This window comes from Dendropsophus ebraccatus, chromosome 4, assembly GCF_027789765.1.
Source record: "Dendropsophus ebraccatus isolate aDenEbr1 chromosome 4, aDenEbr1.pat, whole genome shotgun sequence".
Taxonomy (NCBI): domain Eukaryota; kingdom Metazoa; phylum Chordata; class Amphibia; order Anura; family Hylidae; genus Dendropsophus; species Dendropsophus ebraccatus.
Genome location: NC_091457.1, coordinates 28,312,305 through 28,336,121, shown reverse-complemented (window position 1 = coordinate 28,336,121; position 23,817 = coordinate 28,312,305). Strand labels below are relative to the sequence as shown.

Genomic DNA, 23,817 nt, shown 5'->3' with positions numbered 1-23,817 from the left:
AAGACGGCTTTATGAAGAAGACGCTCTTCTTTCTCGTGCAATGCGGGGACGTCTAACAGCGTTTAATTGGCAGAACAGAGTCATTATACCGCCATAAAATGTCCCTGGTGTACACAGTGCGCAAAGGAAGCTTCATCTTCTACTTGCCTTGCTGTCCTCTAGTGACATGCAGCAATTGGGGGGTACCTGAGCTTTTCATCATATATCCCTGTCGTGTGTCTTGATCAACCCCCTCCCCCCCCCCCCCCCCCCATTGCTTCCCTCTTTTCCTTATAACATAAGGTAAACCTCAGTAGATCATTCTCAATCTGCACAGTATTATGGGCTGTGAGAATACACACAATATCATTAGTGTGACTCGCAGGCGTGCACAGCTCACACGCTTAATAATATGTGACAGTGATAATGCACGGGGAAATTACAGAGCTTTTCCTTGAGGCCTCATAGATCACTGGCACAGATGCAGCTTCACTCAATAGTCCCAAAGCCGTCTGCAGATGGTTTACTCTTCCTTTTAGAAAAGATCTTTGGACTACAATTTCAAGTCATATTTCAAGGCTCTTTTAGTCGAGCATTGACGCAACCTCCAGTAAGTGGCACTAAACGGCCAGATCTAGGGGAGAGTTCATTTGCATATTTTTTTTCCCAGGGGGCATTGCCTGGCTTAGACTCTCCCTAAGGAGACACAATACTCCCTTCCTAATTACATTTTTCCGACCTGTTGATAGTGACCTGTATAGTTCTTTTCATCATGAGAAAAAAAATAAAGAGAATAAAGTAAATGCACACCTATGCTGATCAGTTATTGGTAAATGTTCTGTATTTCTTATGCAAAGCTCCAGATCCCCTGGATATATTTATAGCATTAAATTGTCAAAATCTGGCTGCTTGCAGTTGGCACTAGAAAAAGCTCACTGCAACTCTAATGGCCTTATTACATGGCATGATTATCGTTCAAAAAATCATTAGATCGTTTGGATTTGAAAGATAATTGTTACGTGTAATAGCAGAAAACGATTAAACGATCTGGACCTATTTTTATCATTAATCGTTCGCAAATTGTTTGAACATGGTTTGTTGTAATAACACAGCATTCAGTTTTTCCCTGGTCTGTCAGCCAGGAAAGGACGAGAGCAAGAACGGCTGTAAGTAACGATCATTGTCCTGTGTAATAGGATGAACGATTAAGATCGTTCGTCATAGCGGTTATTTGAGACCGTTTATCGCTAATCGACACAAAATCCTCCCATATAATAGCACCCTAAACCTAGAAAAGGAAATTGCCTGAAGAGGTTTTCCAGGACTAGAATAAACACAGCGCCATCCCTGCCCTCTGGTTATGTGTGATATTACAGTTAGGGCCCTATTCCACAGTAACAATAATCGGCCGGATTGGCCCCATTTGGCCCGATTCGGCCGATTATCATTCGGTGAAATAGAGAGAACGATCAGCCGATGATCGTATCATCGGCTGATCGTTCATTTAGGGCCAGACCTAAAATTATCGTTCCCCCACCGCGCATCGCTACGGTTGAATAGCGGTGCGAGGCGGGCGACCGACGTTTTCAGAAGCGCAGCAGCATACATTACCTGTCCAGGCTTCTCCTCCGCGCTGTCTTCCTCCCCGGGTCCCGCGCGCTCTATCTTCCGAATGGCCGGTCAGCTGACAGAGCGCTCAGCAAATCACAGGCTGGGACCGCCACGGCCTGTGATTGGCTGAGTGTGGCCTGTCAGCTGACCGGCCATTCAGAAGATAGAGCGCGCGGGACCCGGGGAGGAAGACAGCGCGGAGGAGAAGACCTGCAGGTAATGTATGATGCTGCAAGGGCTGTAAGGACATGGGTAACAATGTCCTTGCAGCCCTCGCTCAACAATCATCGGGCCGTGGAATAGGCCCAGTAAACGAGCGTCGATCTAGCAGATAGCTCCTCGTTTACATCGTTGATGGGGCCCTCCTCGGCCCGGGAATAGGACCCTTCATCTCTGTTCAATTCAATTCAATGAGTTGTAAACCCCACACCTAAACCAAGGACAAGAATTGTGCTGTCTGTTAAAGAAAGCAGCCATGTTTTTCTAAGCCTGGATATGAATCCTTTAATTTTGCCTGCAGTGTTTGTTAGTCTGCAGGATGTTTGTTTGTTTGTTTGGTTTTTTTTTTTTTTTGCATCCACCTGAAATGAACTGTCCTGTAAAAATCCTGACGACAACACAGGGACTAACTTCCTGTGAGAAAACAACAGGACCCCCCCTCCCCCCATTGCACATGGGAAGGCCCCTGCTGTAATCGTTTGTTTTACAGTCAGGCACAAGATATTCAAGGGATTAAAAAAATCATTTTAATGGGGGTCAGGTGCCCACTGCTTCCTGGTGACATGCTGATGCCCACCTAGCCAATCACTACAACCTAATATTGCACTGGCATTGCAGATAGGAAGCCTACAGATACACAGGTTTGTATATTTTTAGTTGCCAAGACATCACTTCTTCTAAGTTGACATAAACAGTAGGGCATCAAGACTGATAGACATAGGGGGACATGTATTAAGGTGCGTATCGGCGGAAAGTGCCGATTTGCGTATTATTTTATTCGCAAATGGCCGAATAAAATATATGCGCATATCAGCACTTTCCGCCGGGTACGCCGGGGTGTGTGTGTGTGTGTGTGTAGGGGGCGGAACGGGGGCACGGACTCAGAGTCCGCGGGATTTATCTTTTGCTCCGGCAAAAGATACGCCGAAAACCTACTCCGCCTTTCAGGTGGCGTAGGTTTTCTGCCGTGTGCACCGACGCGCACGGGATTTATGTAGAGGCAGTCCGCCTCTACATAAATCTTCGTAGCGCCGGAGATGCGGGGACATTTTTAAGTCCGGCGTAAATAACGTCGGACTTAATAAATGTCCCCCATAGACCGCAAAGAGTAGAAAGCACTGCACTTATGTCTGGGGTACATGTCGCCATTTTCGCTATAAAAAACCTTATGAATGAGGTCCCTTTTCTTCTATTTTTTTTGGATCCTGTATACGGGATCTTGTAAATGCCAGTAATTCCCATCATGATACAAATAATCTCTTCTTTAACAGTGTTCATTGTCTTCCACGTGTTGGGGCAATGAACTTACAATTGCCATGTGTCCCTTATGCCCTAGGAAATTTTTATAACTGGAAATGCAATAAAATTATAAAACCGCACTGCATGAGAGAACATAATAACAAGGGATCCTAACACGCAAGGATGTTCTCTCAATTCATATACACTGGACATACTGGTTATCCATGGTATGTTATATACTCAGCCAACAAAGGGGTAGTCCTACAAAAATAAGTCATCCCCTACCCACAGGATAGGAGATAACAAGCTGATTGGTGGGAGTATGACTGCTGGGACCCCCACTGATCCCAAGAACAGATGCAGAATTGTCCAAAATGATAAACTGCAATTTTCATAAAGAATGAACAGAGCGCTGGCTACATATTTGTAGTGTTTTCATTCTGGGGACCAATTATGGGATCAGTAGGGGAGCCAGTGACCTGACCTCCACCGATCAGCTTCTTATCCCCAATTCTGTGAATATGGGATAATGTCATCAGTTGGCAATAACCCTTTAAAGCTGCTTGGCCTCAGTGCAAAATCTGTAACAAGCCCCTTACCTACCATTATATTATTGTATTGTATTGTATTGTATTGCGCCCCCCCCCCCCCCCCCCCCCAAAAAAAAAAAAAAAAGTTATACAAATCACCAATATACACTTATTACGGGAAATGCTCATAAAGTGCTTTTTTCCCTGCACTTACTACTGCATCAAGGCTTCACTTCCTGGATAAAATGGTGATGTCACTTCCTGGATAACATGGTGATGTCAAAACCCAACTCCCAGAGCTGTGTGGGCTGTGGCTACTGGAGAGGATGATGGCAGAGGAATGCTCAGTGTCCCTCCAGTGCCCTGTGTCCCTCGGTGTCCCCCAGCCATCATCCTCTCCAGCAGCCACAGCCCGCACAGCTCTGGGAGTCGGGATGAGACATCACCATGTTATCCAGGAAGTGAAGTCTTAATGCAGTAGTAAGTGCAGGGAAAAAAGCACTTTATAAGCATTTTCCATATTAACCGTATATTGGTGATTTGTATAAGTTTTGGAGGGCAATACAAATTTTCGCCGGACTTCTCCTTTAACGGACACAAAAATGAGGTCGACTAAGTTTTTGTGTCTGTAAAAAAATCAAATGCATCAGTTTTTCCATCCGTTTTTTTAATCCATTTTTTGCAAAAACGTAGTGTGAACACAGCCTCATCTCTAAAGTCCCTTCACCTCTTTGTGTTTGAAAAGAGGTAAATGTAAAGTCCCAGGGCAGTAGATAAATACATTCTTCTCTCTCATAGTGCTTTTGGACATAAAGGAGAAGTCCAACAATTTCTAAAATGCGGCAGCCGGCAGGGGCAAGGGGGAAATTGATTACAAGTAGGTACTTACCTCTGTCCACGAGGGGAGTGCCGGCCTCCTGGATCTCGTCATGACACGTCATGACTGCTGGACTGCTACTTAGCCTATTAGTGACAGGGGTGGGACACAGCTCAGTCACTGACAGGCCTTTTCCCCCCGAGTCGTGAGGTCATCACAACTCAGGGGAAAATGCCTTTCCGGCGGAGATCCAGAGGTCGGTCCCACCGCTCACTGTGGGAACAAGGAGAGGTAAGTTCCTATTTGTAATCAATTTTCTCCCCTGCCGGCTGCCCCATTTTAGAAATCTCCAGACTTCTCCTTTAAGTCCTTTGGGGCTCCTAATTAAATAGAAGCCCTTGTCATTTACCCAGTTTGCCACCCCTAAAATGTTTCCTTTTTCTCTATAGCAACAAACAGGAATTTGATTCCCATTGTTCAGGGTAGAACATAATATTGACTGCGATCAGCAATAATGAAAAAAAAAATAACGCACACAAGGCCACATGTCCTGATTTGCTTCCCACATCTGCAACACATGAAAATCTCAGTAACTTCTCTTATCCCTTTCTCCCCAGACACCAAAAATAGATTTTAAGCTTGACTGGGCAGCGTGCCTCGACAGTCCTGCGAACATCGCTGCTTTATAGGAGTATAATGGCAATAATAACACCTCACCCTTATCCAAAAACCACTTATGCCAAAGCTGCAAAATCCTGTGAGGGAGAGAAAAAAAGTGAACACAAAACGCGTCGCTCCTAAGGAAACGGATTAGACAAATATAATTATTCTAATAAATATATATAAGTAAAAATAGCGCAACCCTGGTGGTAATTGCCGGTTTTATCGCATCTCTCCGTCCTCCTCTGCTGTTTAATTGTGCATTAAGACGCTATATCTGCCTGGTTGAGGCCTTTTAACTAACTCTTTGCCGCCTTCATTCATCAGGCCCCTCGCAGAACGCCCACACAACGCGTTTCGCAGGCTGACTTCACTACTCCATCATTACAGGGTGTTGTTGGTTTACCAACCCGCTTCCCCTGCTGTTACCCACTAGAGGTGGCATCCATTGTAATTGCACTTTCCAGACCTCCCTGGTGGTGTTGGTTACGCATAGCGCAAAACAAATTGGGTTTATGTTATCTCTTTTTTTTTGTAATTTCTATGCTTCCATGGCAACTGCAAGCTTTGATGTGTTGTTCAATCTGTGGTCCTTTCTATGAGAACACTGCCTTCTCGGCATTGACAGGTGTGTTTTTCTTTTCTATCCTCTTCCATGAAGGAGAATACCTATTCATTTGGCTGGTAATGAGCAAGGGGAGGGATGGCGAGGTCTCCATGGATCGTGCTACCCGGATAGAAGATACACTTGTTATACTCATAATTAACTGATCTCGGTTGCCTAACGTTACAAGGTGCCGGACCACAAGTTTATTCTTAATGACAACTTCGCCGGTTCTATGTATCAGTCACAAAGTCCCCCATAGGTTGCCCTATAGCATTGGTCATGGAGCTTTTTCATTTATGAATAGAATACTAGAACTACAGTAAAGACTGAGCAAGTCAGAGCAATTGAGAGTGAATAGCTGGCCATACTATTCTGATAGCTGGCTTTTCTTTTCTGATTCCTCACCCGAAAGGATCAGGCAGTTGAAATTCTACCCTCCTGATCCTCCGCATTTCTGCCATCAGACACTTAATTTCACATTCTTGAAATAATACTAGTGATGCTCACCCACCGAATGTACACTAGGATTACATGTCAAGAATTGCTGTAATGAATGGGTTGACGGTTTCTGGAAACGTATGACTTCAGCCGTAACTGATGGAGATGGATGACTACATGGGACGTATGGAGTACGGGAATTTTAATACTTGCAGATGAAAGCTCAAAATAATCAAAACAGAAGAAGCTATTATATTCGGCTATGTTCACATCATTTCGAGCCATGTTTGGTGTATACAGTGGGAAAGGCTCTAATGTAAATGTCAAATTGATGCGTAGGTCTCCATTCACCAAACTGGAGGTTATTTGGCCTCCAAAGATCTGGTCTTTTTTAACTGTATAGTCAGTATCTCACTCAATAAGAATATTTTTTTATTATCTAGGGAGCTGTAGAGGATGCACGCCTGTATGCCTGTATAGCGACATACGGCGGAGCCTTCTGTCAGAGGCAATAGCATAGCTATAGGGGTTGCGGAGGTCACACACATTTGATTCCCTAAGCCAAGAGGGCCCCAAGGCCACCTCAGCTCATCAGGGCTGACAGCACACAGTGTGCCAGGGACCTCTCCTGGCTATTCCCCTAGGCACCCAGCTCCGCTATGCATCTGAACAGACATACACAGCTCTGCACCTTACATCACATACACAGCTCTGCACTTTACATCACATACACAGCTCTGCAGTGTACACTAAATGGGAAATGATGACCTTGCACTATACATTACACACATATGCACACATGACCCTGCTCGCACCAGAGCCCATGAGCCTTTAGCTACACCCTTGGTCAGAGATATAAATCTTGCAATATTTCCAACTTATACAACTGATGGAAGAGCTCAGGCATGATGTGAAGCCTTACAAGAAGATTTGCAGAAATGGAAGCTGGGGCAGAAAGAAGTAGGTTAATAAATGGTAATATAGATAAATGGTATTACTATGTGCCATATAGTTTCCACATAACACTACAGTTCAGTTCCTAGATAATACCGCCATACCATGCTAATGTTTTAGTGATTTAGGTAGAAAATATAATGCAGCTCCATATTAGTACTATGCAAATAAAGCAAAGTATCTGCAACATTATTCAGTACTGACATTTTGCACATACTATTTGTAGCATGTGAACAGGACAGTGCAACAGCACCTTGCACCACCACTACATATAGTATAGCGTCTGCATTCCTGCAGCCGACCGAGATAGCGAGTGCTGTGGCCCCTGCAGGGATGTTGGATGGGAGTCTCACCTTCTTCATGGCCTATTATTAAACAAAGGCCATCACTTTTTTAAAGGCCTAATATCCTATAGTTTTCTCTTAATTCCTCCTTTTCTATCATTACCAACCTTCCATTGACCAAATCCTTTAAAAATACAATACAAGGTATAAAAAGCTTTAAATTTGCATCAGGACAAACTCTATAGCGGTCCTGTAAACATTAATAAATCATATCAGTCATCCTGAAACTCCATTAGAATGATGTTTTATTCATGGTTCCGGGGGTAACATGCGTTCCACATACCATGTGACATTTCATGCTATATTGATAGATGAGTGGTGACTTGTGGACATGTGATTTTCATTGATATTTTATGATCAATTTGAGTTCATAAAATTTTCAATAATCAATATAGGCAAAACATAAACACGATCACTTGGTTATAATAGAAATTGTTATGTAGCGGAGATAAAACTGGGTTGGGTCCTTAGGGGAGCCTGAAGAAGAATCCCAAAAGGACAGTAAAGAGGATCCATAAACAGCATGTTAGTCAGATCTGGGGTAGCTTATCAGACATGTCCATGTACCCTGCAGAACCAAGGAAAGTATCCTGATAACATTACCACTATCCCATCCAAGGATTTTGAGGTTACTTGTGCCCAGCGAGTTTTTCAAACACTTGCATGATAGAGTTAAGTTGGTAATACACCTTAAAGCCATGTTCCCACTTTGTAAGACACCGGCTGTTCTGTGACCCCAATTCGCCGCTGCACACAATGGAGCGTGCGGCCGGAGCCACAAGCTCTATTGCGTGCTCTGACATGTCAATTTTTTGCGGTGCCGCTAGGGATCCTGGCCGAAGTGTATACTATGTGTATACACTCAGGCCGGGATTCCATAGACGGCAGCACTACATAAGTTCCAAAGTAATCACGGCCATTGTTGCAGATCGGCAACAACGGCCGAGATTATTATTAAACTTAGGTAGTGTGAACATAGCCTAAAGGGGTATTCCACTCTATAACACTTGTCTCCTATCCACACTTATCATTTAGGGGACATCCCCACAATCTCAAGAATAGGGTTACAAATCTGTCATTGAAATAAAGTGGAGGTCACGCATGAAACCACGGCTCCATTACATTAGGAGACTGGGGACCCTGTTCTTTAAGTCCTTTGAATAAAAAAGTAGTGCCATAGGCTGGAAGTCTTCCGAATCAGATGATTTCAGCAGGATCAACCAACCGTCTAATGTGTATAGTAGCCTCCTTACTCCTAACAGCAGATGTTGAAGGAGTGAAAGATCATACATGTTGGGCTTTAATATACTTTCTTCCCAAGGGAATGAGCTGTTAGCACCACCAAGCAATTATGTGTATGTGAGGGTCAAGAGAGATCATTGTTGGCTGAACAAGTCGGAAATATATTGTCAACGTAAAGCGTAAAGGCCTGCTTATACTGGCCGATTATTGGCTGGCAGGAACACTGGCTGCTGATCATCGGGCCAGAGATTAGCCCACAAAATGCTTGTTCATTGCTGATCGCATCTTTTGTTCGGGCATTAAAATGAGGATGTTCGGCCAACTATGATGAAACTAAAGGGCCACAAGAATGATCCATCGATTATTCATTCATTGATCGATCATTGTGCCCAGTCTGCACTATAACTAAGCTGTATAAGAGCTCATAGAGATCGTCATTTCCTATCGGGGCTCACTTAAAAGCGCTACAAAAACATGGCCTCTTTTCCCCCACTCTTGTCTCCAGTTCAGGTGTGGTTTGCAATTAAGCCCCATTTACTTCAATGGTACTGCGTTTCAAACCCCACCCAATCTGGAGACAAGAGAGGGGGGAAAAGTGGCCATTTTTGTGTAGCACTGGATAACCCTTTTAACCCGTCTAAATGGACAAGAGTGCTGCGTTTTGCTGACTTTTTCTACAACCCAATAATATATATGCGCTGGGCCACTCCGCTGAGGGTAGTAGTACTGGTGGTGGTAGTACTGGGTGGGAACCCAGGTAGCCACTTGCCTGATGGTAGTCACGGTATGGGCACGGGGTATAGCAGCTGTAGACCGGGAACCTGACCAAGCGGAGGCCGAGCAATTCTTCGTTGTCCTTAGTCAGGGCACAAATAATTAAACCAATGCCAGGGTTCAGAAACAACGATAGTTGTGCATTTATTGAAGCGGTGATAACTAGTGGCAACAGTCTCTCCGGATGCAACCGGGTATAAGGCAGACTTGGATAAGGCAGAGTAATGGGTGATGCTGCAATAGGCTGTGATGGTAGCGTACTGAATGATGGGAGTAGAAGTACTGAGGCGGAATGAAGCTGAGACGAATACTTGCTGTGGATGATGATGGGAGATGATGAGAGAAATGACTGAAGAATCGGCACCCAGATCTTTGGTTGAGATGAGAATCTTTAGGACTTGAGAAGGAAGAACACAGCCAGGTCCCGACTGGACTGGATCACTTCTGGTAACGCTGGAGCAGCAGAGCACACGTGTCTCTCTCCTGACAGTGGAAAGAGGACACACACAACCTGTCCCCTTGAAGGTAGGAGACAGGAATCAGGAACAACAGAGCAACACACCCTTCTCCCCTAAAGGTGGAGAGAAGACTGAGGTAGGACAGGAAGTCACATGGTATCCCCAGCCAAAGCTCGACGGCTATTGGGGTTACCATGGCAGCAGGGGCAGTCACGTGACATCAAGCCATTGCATCACCACACCATTACCACTGATAACTGAAAATATACAAGGAATAGACAAAACAACAGACCTGAATACTGAGAGGGGTGACACAATATACAGTTTGCAGTGGACCATAGTTTCCAGAACAGAGGCAACAAAACACTGACTGACTCAGATGTAAGAATACACTTTTGAGAAAGACAACAAGAGGAGAAGTCTGTTCTGGGACACTGCATATATCTTAGAACTATTTGGAACCTTGGAAAACTTGCAGTTTAGAAGAAAAATAATGGGCCTGTTATGCTACCTTACTCTGATGACTATGTTCACACTATGTTCTACACATTTGAACTTCAATAAAAACATGTGAAATCTTTTTTAAATCGTTTTAAATAGTACCCACAATCTGACACCCCCAAACCACTTGTACCTTCTGATAGCTGCTTTTAATCCAAGATCTGTCCTGGGGTCCGTTCGGCAGGGGAACTGTCATAAAAACAACTTTTAATCCGGCAGCACTGTCTAACGGCCGGGGCTTACATTTGTATATGCATTAGGCTGGCACACCCTCTCTGTCCCTCCTCCCCACCCTCCTCATCATTAGGAATGCTCCAGGCAGATTGCTTCCTATTCCCCACCTGTGTGTATAATGAACATGGGCTGGATCGTTAATACACCTGTGCAAAGCTCAAACAGCAGTAAATGTTCCTGGATCATTCCTAATGATGAGGAGGGTCGGGAGGAAGGACAGAGAGGTGGTGCCAGCCTAATGCATATACAAATGTAAACCCCGGCCGTTAGACACAGCGCTGCAGGATTAAAAGTTGTTTTTAGGACAATAACTGCATCCCCTGCTGAACGGACCCCAGGACAGATCTTGAACTAAAAGCAGCTATCCAAAGGTACAAGTGGTTTGGGGGGGGACAGATTATGGGTACAGAGTCGCTTTAAGGTGGCTATTCAGCTTGGGCAGCTTTTTTCTGCTGTGTTAGAATGTTCTTGGCGCTTTTTGCTCACAGTTAAACCGCTGGGGCAGTATTTTATTGGAAGCAGGTTAATCTCACATTTAAGCAGCAAAAACATCACAAAAGATTATGGTTTGTACTTGAAATAATTTTCATAGTTTCCATAAAATGGAAACGTATATATTGAAAATACATTATCCCTCTAAGAAACTTTGCTACCCAGGAATCTTTGAGCAGTATGAATAATTCACGCATCATGTTAATATTTTTAATATAGAGACATAATCTTCCTGGAACATGTTCCTGGTGTTCTTATTGCAATTACAGGCTGTTCTGTCTCCGATGCTGGTAGAACCTCCATGGCTGATGTCTGCAGCGTCCCCAGAGCCAGTCACCAGCTAGAATAACCTCCATGTCACTGACTAAGAATTGGGTTTGGGGCATCAGAGAGGCTGCTTAAAAGCTTTATGCAATCAGTAGATTAAAGTTTTATTTCACTTACAGAGACAAAACACTTGCGCAGATCTGCATGTATTTTCATCCCGGTCGCATCATTACCGCTTTAATGGCGGAAAGCTCCCTGAATCAGAGCGGCCCCCTTCTAAAGAGTATATTTATAACTCTGCAAGAGAATTCTCATGAGACAAGGATACAGTGCAGAGGAAGACACCTGACTTTATAGCCTCAAGTAGTAACAAAACCGCACGATTGTGGGAAGTAGAGGGACATCTGGCCTCTATAATATACCGTATAGTGTGCAGTAGAATAGAAACATAACAGTGCATATAGGACCTAAATAAAACCGCCATACAATACTAAAAAGTGACAATATAATGGCATAACAGTGCCATATAGTACATTAAAAATAGCAACATACTGTTCTATACAGTGCATTAATAATACTGTCATACAGTGGCATGTTACATGGTCTTATTGTTGGAAACAGTGGCGTAACTACCAGGGTTGCCGCTGCGACCCGGCCCGCCACTAGGGGGGGACTGTAGGCCCTCCCATCAACCACTCTTGTGACCTCTGTGATATATATTTAACGGTGGTCATCATAATGTGGTCTATCTGCTAGGACTGAGAATACCTAAGTGGCGCTCCTCCCATTGCATGATTACAGGGGCCAGTGGCATCGACACTTCTGTTCTTTTTATGCACTAAAAATGGGTAGAAGTAATGAGTTGGTACTACACTTATGGTAGGGAGACATGATTGGTCTGATCCCCGTCCCCAGATACCAGGGCCTGGTTGCTTCATCGATTTGTAGGTGTTGACCGCGTATCTTCTTTGGAGTTATGGAAATTATGTATGTAGCTGGCATAACTCTACAAGACATTTAATGCATATACACGCAGTTGTCTGATAGATGCCGGTCCCTCTGGGATTGTAAAAACAGCTGAGCCGGCTGTTTTATCCTGTTTATGTAACTCCCATAGCTCATGATGTTACACTATCATCACCACAACTCCTGTTAAAGGGAATTTTTAACCTCCATATGATGCTCAGACGTGGGCAGATAGCTAATAGCGTGATAAAAGTAATGATTCCTTTGTCTAAACTGATGGCTGCTTGCAGAGTTAGGGCGGGTTCAGACTACGAAATTCGCACAAATAAATTCAGTGGAATTCCGTCGCCTGTATGCGCTCACGGCCGCCTTTCTGCCGGCTCCATAGACACCATTCTATGGGCCGGCTGATTCTACTATCCGCCCAAAAAATTGTCATGTCAATTCTTTCGGCGGAATGCGGAATCAGCTGGCCCATAGAATGGTGTCTATGGAGCCGGCGGAAAGGCACGCAGCCGTGAGCGCGTACAGGCGATGGAATTCTGCAGAATTTATCCGCGCGAATTCCGTAGACTGAACCCACCCATACATAATTAAGCTCAAGAGTATGAGTAGGGGGTGGAGCTGAGCTGCAGCATGCATGCCTCCCCCCTCCTCCATTAAAGCCCCCCACCCCCTTCCTGCATGATTGATGTATGCTGGAAGCCAACAGAGGAGAAAGGAGGAGGTGTGCATGCTGTAGCTCAGCCTCGCCTCTATAGCTCTGGAGCCTGGAAGAAAAACATGATTTTATAACTTTGTACACAGCCATCATCAAAGAGACAGGAGTCGTTTGTTTTATCTCCCCACCAGATATCTGCCCATATCTGCAGCTCCGAGCATGATATAGAGCTGAATAGAGTTCTATTAAAGGGTAAAATGAGTTCCACAAAGGATTCACGGAACATAGGAGACCCAGGTGAAAACAGGGCGCAGGTATGCTCAGATGTAATCCACAACAGGGACAGGATCCACTTCGGTATCAGTCCACACAGACCAGTTCCACAAGCATGTAATTCTGTCAGCAAGGTTTATTGTCGCAACACGTTTCGGCCATCCAATTACAAGGTGGCCTTCCTGCTAATAGTGAATAACCCCTTTAACGTAAGGAAAGCTCCGTGTATGACAAAGGGTATTCTGACCTCTATACCAATACATTTTAGAGTTGAACAGGTCTGGCATACATTGTAGAAGGGTGATTGTTCTGTCTGGCATACATAGTAGAAGGGTGATTGTTCTGTCTGGCATACATAGTAGAAGGGTGATTGTTCTGTCTGGCATACATTGTAGAAGGGTGACTGTTTTGTCTGGCATACATTGTAGAAGGGTGACTGTTTTGTCTGGCATACATTGTCTGCCACATGCTGACATTATAATAATGCATCCCATCCGGTATTGTATTGAATACTCTTTGTTTATGATGCCCTGTATTAGGATATGTTCACACTACGTAAAATAACGTCCATTGTCCGCGCCGCAAAAACTACGGCCGTTGTTTTGAGGTTCTCTATAATGACTGCAATGCAATGTAACTACGGCCGTTGAATTCACACTACATATCAGATAACGGCCGTTGTTTATATGGCCCTGTGAAAAATGAACATGTCAATTATTTCCGGCCGGTAATACTGCAACAACGGCCGCATTGAAATGCGGCCACGAACGTAAAACTTATGTCTGCCGAATTAAACTTGATTTTGATGTAAAAAAAATTCTGAGTGGTTTCTCGGGCTGGGCGCAGTATTTAAAGTAAATGACCTGTTTCATCCCGTTTCTAAACATGCTAGGAATCAAAATTAAACAACGGCCGTAGTTTCACGACCAGCCTGTACGATCGTAATTCTACGGCCGCAAAAGTCCAGCCGGTGAAAACAACGGCAGTTATTTTACATAGTGTGAACATAGCCTTATAGTGCAGATATATTGCAGTATAAATTACTGCATGAATTTCCTATCACTTGCATGTCTTCCTTCAGCTGATGTGCTATACCTCTGTTACTCCTCCTGGAAATGTCTCTGAACCTTTGTGCTACACTAGTGTTACTAGTGTGTACTGCTGCCGTCTTACATTGCCAACAATGATTGGTCAGACTGTATAGGAGCACACCTACTGTGGCCCTCCAGCTGTTGCACAACGTCAATTGCCGTTGTTGGGAATCATAGGGCCACAGGTTCCTCATACCTAGTATAAGCCATTAAGCAATTGCATAGTACACTTAATAAATATTCAATACCCCCACTAATAAACAAAATAAGATATAACTTTTTTGATCCCATAAGTGAATGCTACAAAGCTAAAGGTCTTATGACCAGAGCACATGTATGCAGCACCCGGCTCCCTTGTTTTATTAGAAACTGCTGGTAGAAATGCATCGGTTGTCATCAGGCTTTTCTGTCGTTTTTTCATAAGCCATCAGTTGTTGGTCAGGACAGTACACTGCAAGACACCTTGTCCTGTCTGGTGATCCGGCATCCAGATTGAAGCGCAGGGACTTATATGCCATATGAACTGTGCCATTTAAATGAATGGGATGAGTTGAAAAATCAGTTTTCCTCTGGCACTTTGCTACTGCGCTGGAGGTAAACGGAGGCAGACATACAGATATATGTGAAGGGGGCCTAAAAAGGCCCATCCACCACTAAATGATAACAAAAAAAAATACACACAAAAAAGTGAGCCCCCAGACACCTAGTTACGGGGCTCAGAATATGGCTACTCAAAGCCTTGGTAAAAGAAAACAAAAAGACTATAAATCGGGTATTATACTGACCTGAAGAGTAACACTAACATGTCCCCTCCCCAATGAACAATAGTAGGGGGAAAGTGGCCATGTTTTTGTAGCGCTTTAAATTGCAAGCTTGTGCAGTACCACTTTTGACCACTGAATTAGCTATTGCTTTTCATAGACAGTAATGAAACAGCGCCCCCAGGACCGCTGTAGCTGAAAACTGGCTTAAGCAAAAGTACTGTAAAATCGAGTTACTCAGATATAAGACACTTCCCCACATAATCCAGCAGCCTATATCTTTATATTTAATATTTAGAAAATTGATGTTACTACCACATTTTTTAGTATGGTAAGTTTTTTTCTGTGTGTAATTAGAATATAATTCTGTTATCTGCCCCATTATGTAAAGCGCTGTGTAATGTGCAGTGTACAGTATTAATACATTATAAGAAGAAGCCTTCAGTACAGGTAGACTCTCACATCTATAGCGTGACTGTGCCTTATGGTGACACTACATGATGTCTACATCCAGTATACAAGGACAACACCCAACCCCATGTATATAGCCATATATGTTACCAAAGAATACATGTTAAACTTATTTCTTGCTGTAATTACGGTCCAGTCCCCCCTTGGGGTGAATCTTATTTGGTAGGGTTACTTTAAATGGATTTTGTGAGACCTGAGGGATCTGATATATTCTTGAGCAAACAGGAGTCGCCATGTGGCGCGCATTCATTGAATCCCAGAAAATAGAAATGTTATGGTTTAGTCTAACAAGTCTAGCATGCATATAGATGAGACATCACACAGAAAGATTTGCGAGAAATTTGCAGAAAAACGTTCATTAAAATGTTGCTCCTTTAGTGGTTTTATGCTGCCACCTGGAGGCTATTTGGTACACTACACGTTACATGTTCATTGATGAAATTGCGTAACTACTGGCACTTCTGTTTCTTTAAAATGTCACAAAATGGTCGATGCAGATGATGCACAATGACAAAAAAACAAAGGACATCATGAAGGGATTCAAACATATGGTGCAAATATGCTTTGTGGTGGGCACGGCTTTAAAAATTGTATTATAATATGCAGCTACTCGAAAGCCAGTGAGGGTCAGGGATGGAAATTGCCTTGTTGTCTGTAACCAGTTTTTGAAACCAAAAACTTATATGTAACTTATATAAAGGGACACACCATATTGATCAATTGCTGATGACAGGAGCCTCTATAGCAGGTGCAGAGGTAGCAGGCAGGCCCTGGAGTATGAAGGGGCCTAAAGACCCCTCGGAGGAGACCAGTATTACACAAGGCACATGGGAGGGTGGTAGGTAGATAGATCTACTATAGGTCTACTACAGCCAGGTTAGGGATCCAGTGGCTCTCTGCTTCATCATAGTCAGCTGGGACGCAGATTAATCCACCAACTTGCTGATTCTTCTTTCCTGTCTGGGAGGCTTCGTATACATGAGATAGCAGTGTCCGTGGGTTTATTTAACATCTCTTTAACCTGTATGGCCAAGTTAAGGGGGTTATTCAGGATTATTAAAACATGGTCATTTTCTTTTAAAAACAGTGCCACACCTGCCCACGGGTTGTGTGTGGTATTGCAGCTCAACCGCATTAACTTCAATCGAGCTTCAGTATTACTTTGGATGGGCGTGGAACTTTTTCTGGAAGAAAGCAGCCATGATTTTCTCATTCTTTACAGTCAGTCAAGTAACAAGATCTTTCCCGTTGCCATTATTGAATATGCACTCCCATCCGATAGCCGGTGTAGACCAGTGTTCCCCATTTTGTTGGTTTCCAGCTATTGCAAAACTACAACTCCCATCATGCCCCAATAGCAAAGGTTATGATAGGCTCTGAGCAGATGGCTGTAGGCACTGTGTAGCCCTCAGCTTATTGTAAGTTGGTGCTGAACACGTCTCTTTGTACTATTTCTGTCATGAATAAGCTGCGCTATAAAGAACGATTGCAAAGACGGCAAGTTAAGAAAGCTTGATAAATCTAAAGCCTGCCTAGATCGAAGCTTTGCAGCCACTTTGTACAGAAATAGCTCTGCTTCAGCGGTTTGGGAGTAAAGTTACTGTGTGGCGCTCATTAAAATGACACACTAATTAACTAATAACAATGACCCAAGACGCTCGGCCCCGTCATCTCTGAAAGCCATTATACAAGGAGCAGGGGATATGTTGGACCTTCTCCACAGCATCCTAATTGAGTTTGCTGACAGTATTCTCCGTGTCTTTGAGTAGATATCTCCCACTAGCGATATTGGTGACATTTTATTATAACTTTTCTCTCTTTCTTTTTCTTCCTCTAGAGCTTTTCTACAACTTATCCACCCCTCGTTGGCCAGTCAGAATGGAAAACGACACCTGGGAGAATTCCACAAGCCTTCCCACCCAGCCTTCCAATACCACTGAGAAAGTATTTGGCCAGTATCAAACAATGGAGATGATCTTCATTGCAACGGTGACGGGTTCTCTCAGCTTAGTCACGGTGGTGGGTAACATCTTGGTGATGCTCTCCATCAAAGTGAACCGCCAGCTACAGACAGTCAACAACTATTTTCTCTTTAGCCTGGCCTGTGCCGACCTCATCATTGGTGTATTCTCCATGAATCTCTACTCTGTGTACATTATAAAGGGCTACTGGCCACTTGGGCCCATTGTGTGTGACTTATGGCTGGCTTTGGATTATGTGGTCAGTAATGCCTCTGTGATGAACCTTCTGATCATCAGCTTTGATCGATATTTCTGTGTAACCAAACCATTGACCTACCCAGCTCGAAGAACCACCAAGATGGCAGGGTTGATGATTGCAGCGGCCTGGCTACTTTCCTTTGCACTGTGGGCACCCGCCATCTTGTTTTGGCAATTTATTGTAGGAGAGAGGACAGTGGAAGATAGAGAATGCTACATTCAGTTTCTTTCCAACCCTGCAGTTACATTTGGCACAGCCATTGCTGCCTTCTATCTTCCTGTCATTATCATGACCATTCTCTATATTCACATTTCATTGGCCAGCAGAAGCAGAGTCCGTCGACATTGTCCAGTAACCAAACCGGAGAAGAAGAGTAAACCGATAAGCTCTATGAAAAGCCCCCTCATCAAGCAGACAAAGAGCCTTCCTAAGTCAGAGGCAGTAGAAGGAAAGGTGGAAGGGGAGAATGGGGTGAGAAATGGCAAACTAGAGAAGTCATTGACCAACCTTCAATCAGTAGAAGAAAAAGAGACCTCAAATGAGTCTAGTTCCGCTAGCATGACCAACCACCCACAGGAAAAGCAAGCGAATGATCCATCTTCCGGGGTTGTCTTGGCTCCTACTCAAAGCTTGCAAGAATTGCATCCGAGGGTCAGTGCTGCTTCCAAGTGGTCTAAAATTAAAATTGTGACCAAACAGACAGGCAATGAGTGTGTGACAGCCATCGAGATAGTTCCTGAATGTTCTATACCTTTGCACCAAGACTCAGCCCTGCCCAACTCTCGTCCAGGCAACGTAGCAAGGAAATTTGCTAGCATAGCCCGCAATCAAGTGAGGAAAAAAAGACAGATGGCGGCAAGGGAGAAGAAAGTCACCAGGACCATCTTTGCTATACTGCTGGCTTTTATTCTCACCTGGACGCCTTACAATGTGATGGTCTTGATAAACACTTTCTGCGAAACATGTATCCCAGAAACTGTGTGGTACATAGGCTACTGGCTCTGCTATGTAAACAGTACCATAAACCCAGCTTGTTATGCTTTGTGTAATGCTACCTTCAAAAAGACCTTCAAACATCTCCTTATGTGTCAGTACAAAAACATCGGCATGGCCAGATAAGCTTCAAGAACGAACCATGCCTGAGGTTGATTGAAGAAGGTAAGGGACTATATTGAAAGACCTCCAAAAACACCCTCAGACATTCTTGGAAGCCCCTTTTTGTCAAGAAGGATTTGCAAGTAGATTGGTTGAATACAGTCAACACTGCTACAAGAAATTGGTCCTCTTTTGAAGGATAAGTGTAAGCAAAGATTGGGGCAACTGTCTAGTCCATCTATGGTGGACATCTAAGTTGGTGGACATTATATCACACTCATCCTTGTGTACTACTGACTGGAGATGATGTTTTAGGAGACGCAATCGGCAGGTCAGACAGTCACCAGGATTTATTATCCAGCTGCTCAAAACTTTCCTTGGTCTTTTGCAAAGATTCCACATGCCTTGGTTCTACAGAGCATCGATCTGTCCAGGTGGCTTCTAAATGTTCTCCTAGATATAGGCAGAATATTCATTACTGGTTTTACGTGAACCCTTCTACAGCTGTAGCCTTACCAAGCATCTCCCTTCTACCCATGCCACCACTACTCAGACCCTTGACATCTGGTAACCTCAACTTTGATCCTTGCTCTATGCCTGTGGTATAACATTACTGCCCATAAGTCACCATAACCTGTAGATCAGTCTTCGGGTTGGTCTGATCTGGTTGTACGAAAACTATGTATGGAGCTTGTTGCAGGGAGGACCTGGAGAACTTTGGCCCTTTGTGTCCGGGACATCCTGTTGTCTCTATATATAGGCAATTTATATATGTACATAGGTAGGGCTATCATACATCTGACCCGTATAGTCTCAAGCAAGTAGCTCATTTTTTAAGGGTGACAACCCATGTTATATATGAATTGAATCAATCTCTGATATTAGGCCTTGTTTTTGTAACACAGCTGAGCAGGTCCACTAAAATCATGTCACCACAATCTGACATTTCCCAGTGTCTCAATGCAAATTTAAAACAAGGCCCCTGCTTTATAAAAATAGTGTCTTCTTATGTGGCCAAGGGAAGTTAGGACCCCCTTGACTACTACCTTTGCACCCTCTATAGCCTTGTCCCTGCAGCACGATGCTGGAAATCCAAGTGGTCCACTAGCAAATGGAGTCCTTAACTATGTAACCAATGCAACTTCACGCTAACACTACCATGCAACCCAACCAAGACGAGGCATCAAGACAAGAAGACGTTGGTAGTACTAGATGTCAGTGCCATTCTGAATGGGGCCATTGGGATATAACTGATCCACAAGATTAAAGGGGTACTCTGACATTCAAATTATATAGCATTGCTTACCTGTCTTTACCAGTTCTGAAACCACCAAGCATGTAATCCTCTCTCCTAACATGTCCTCTCACTAGTTCCTAGTTGAGCAGTTGCTCAGTACTACAATTCCCAGAATGCTTTCCCTCAGCTCTCAGTGGAAGTCCTCCAACCCTGTCAGTAAATCAGCACCTGCTGTGTTAATTCCCTGGCTGCTCCTCTGCTTGTGGCACTGTTCAGCTCAAGGCAGCAACCTATAAACACAACCCATTCTTCCCTAAATATCCCAATAAAGATATATATAGTTGTATGTATATGACAGGGAGATAGTGATGTAGGCTAAAGAGACTGGTCAGAGGTGATGATATCACTCAGATGGCAGCTCAGAGACAGCAGAGAATGATGCTTTGTTTCGAGAGAAAGGGAGGAGCTAGAGACAATACACATAAATTAAAGATCTACACAACTTCCTTCAAGGTTAAATCAGACAAAACCACACTGAAGGCAGTACTATTGCTGATAATACTATATTAGTAAGTTATATTCTGGGGTGATCGTTTTATTTAAATTTAAAAAAAATAGCACCATACCCTTCCACAGTTTATGTGTGGTATTGTAACTCAGCCCCATGAAAGGGGTTATCCAGGATTTTTTTTTAAAAGCACGGCTACTTTCTTGCAAAAATAACCCCACCCCTTTCCTCAGGTTGTAAGTGGTATTGCAATTCAGCTCATTCACTTAAATAGAACTGAGCTGTAAACCCACACCCAAACTGAGGACAGGGAAGGTGCTGTTTCTGGGAGAAAGTGGCATGTTTTTCTAAGCCTGGACAACCCTTTTACCTTCACTAGAGATGTGCTGTAAAAAGAGCAGCTCTGGAAGAAAAAAAGTCATATTTTTCTTTAATTCCAGAAAAAGCTTTTAAATTATGATAATTTCTGTATTATCTACTTTATCCAGTAATGTTCAGAATTCTATAGGTTCAGCAGTTAATGCACCCCCCCTAGTCACTACTAATGGAAAGTAAGGTGTAATTTGTTTTTTAAACCGGTGTTTGAAGATATTAAGACTTGTGGTGTCTTCAAAAAAGTCCAAGGTTAGGCCTCCTTCACAGTTTTTACTGTAAAGAAATCCTGATCAGGGGACTTCAGGAAACCATAAGGATATCCTGACAGTAATCACTATTTACGTTCAGGAAACCATCAGGATTTTCTGATTAGGAAGAAAAAATTCTGGCATTAGGAAAGCGTCTGGAATTCCCGGACACTCCCGTAGATGTCTATCGGGGGATCCGTGACAGAATTCCAGACAGAAATAGGACAGGTTCTATAATTTTCTGAAACAGACATCCCAATACAGTCCCTGATGTGTGAGGGGAGGGACGCCCTTACACAGCACTCCAGTAATTCCTATCCCTTCCCCCATTTACCAGCTATCTGTGCCATTAATTAGGACAGGGATGGGGAAACTTCGGCCCCCCGACTGTTGCCAAACTACATTTCCAATAATGGACAGCCAAAGCAAAAGCTTTATCTGAGGCTTACATTTCTTAGCTGTTTTTTCAGGGGGCAGGGTCACATGATCACCATTTTCATTTTTGAGGTCCTTCACCGACATCACTCACAGCAATGCATTACATTACATTACAGCATGTAAGGGCAGATCAACTCCATTTCCCATTCCCATCCCATTTCCACATAGGCCATTGCTAACATAACTACAGTAATACGATAAGATAAAGAAGCAACTTGCAATAGAGTCTTCCATAGAGTCTTTCTCACACGTTCCGCAATGCACGATAGGCTGATCTTATGGTACGTCAGTGGAAGACCAGTAGGAATAAAGACCGCCATCCCGAGGAGAACCACACAACCAGACATTTATACTTATTTACAGAGTAGCCTTCGTGGATATAGTGCAATGGAGGGACAACCCCTATAACTAAGTCCTTTACATACAATCTGCTAGACAGTAAGAAGCTGTTAGCTATGTATAGGGGGCAGTAGACCACCTAAACTTTACTTTAAACTTCATTCAATACATAAATATATTCAATACATCTTCTGCTTGGTCTTGGCTGTAGTAACCCGTTTGGAAAAGATTGTCAAAAATGGGTTTAATGCTCTATACACTAGACCATGGGTCTGCAAACTGCGGCCCTCCAGCTGTTGCAAAACCACAACTCCCATCATGCCTGGACAGCCAAAGCAGATCCCGCCATCCGCCCAAGGAATGGACCTGTTTATTCTTCAGGTTGGACAGCGGAATCTGCCTGACCATAGAATGGAGTCTATAAAACTGGCGGAGATGCGAGCGGGGGGGGGGGAGCTGCAGAATCTGCGGCAGGTCATCCATCCCGATTTCCTCAGTGTGCACATACCTAGACTGTTGATCGGGAGGTTACTACCACTCAATGGGAGGGGGCTCAGGCTCATGCCCTATTGACAAGCAATGGTGGCCACAGACTTAACAGTCTAAGGACTGCAAAGTTACGAAATGTTACGGTCACCACTGCTGGATTCTCAGTTGGAATAGCTCTCAGTTTCAGAACTGTTCCCATAGACTGCAACAAGCCCATAGACTTGGTTGTCAATAGGGTGTAGACCTGAGCAGTTAATTGGGTGCTGAAAATAATAATGGCACTGATAGTTAGATATTTGGGGAGAGGGGGTTGGGACACAGAAATTACTGGAGCACCAGCGAGACAGGGATGATGACAGCTGAAGATGCCACAAATCCTCTTTACAGGGACACTAAAGCTAAAGCCTTGGTTGAAGCTAATGTATAGAAGCCCCCATGATAAGTACTGTATATCCCATATCTCCAGGACTGAGTCTCTAGAGACATTTACATACATATCTGTGTATGATACTAGCAGTCTTATGGATAAGCTATACTTCAACAAGCTTTGTCCTTTACATTTAGTGTTCCTTCAAGTGTTGTGTCTGTCATTTGCACATAGCAGTCCATTGCCCATGAGATTGTACAGTAGCCGGGTTGTGCAAGTTGGCTTCACCCAGAATCTGCCCAGCATCCACCATGTAGCCGCCAGCTCGTGCAGAAGCAGGACCTTCAGATGACTTTAAGTTATGATATATTTGTGTGCACTTTAAGCTACGGTCAGTACTTTTCCATTCATTTTCTATCAGGTCGTTGGAAATATTATTTTTCTGTATCCATGGATAATCTTTGTATAACTTCTGACAGAGTTTATATTGCTATGTATAGTACAGGACAGTGTCATTTCCTGCATGAGAACAAGCGGCCAGACTGTAGACGTGGAGCCTGGACTGGCCGGAGAGTGAGAATGACATCATCACGATGCAACGTTACTGTAGACACAAAGAATGTGTTGGATAGGTATATGACACTGAACGGGATGGAGAGGATAGAGAACTGTCAGGATGTTCTCTTTAAATTATTTTTTGTTACCCCTGAAAATAAATAAAGATATGTGTTATATAAGCTAAATCTGGCATCAGATCATGATTGTTATGTTTTTAATAACTAAATTTGCTTTTAAATCTAAAAGTGTAGTACCACTTATGAACACTAGGTGGTGGTATTACATTCCTTTTTTCTGTAGGCCCCCTTCTCACTTCTGTGACCTATTTTACGTTCAGGAAGCTTCTCAGGGGCT

At 43.6% G+C, this 23,817-nt stretch overlaps 1 protein-coding gene across 2 annotated transcripts in view; it reads left to right on the top strand.

Annotated features, from left to right (window-relative positions):
* The window catches only part of CHRM4 (cholinergic receptor muscarinic 4), a 55,961-nt gene extending 32,354 nt beyond the window's left edge, over positions 1–23,607 (top strand). For both annotated transcript variants that reach the window (XM_069965350.1, XM_069965351.1), the window contains exon 2: positions 17,427–23,607. In XM_069965350.1, the coding sequence (XP_069821451.1) occupies positions 17,427–18,928 (1,502 nt within the window). In that variant the 3' untranslated portion in view covers positions 18,929–23,607. The remainder of the gene's footprint in view (positions 1–17,426) is intronic.
* The last annotated feature ends 210 nt before the right edge of the window (positions 23,608–23,817 follow it).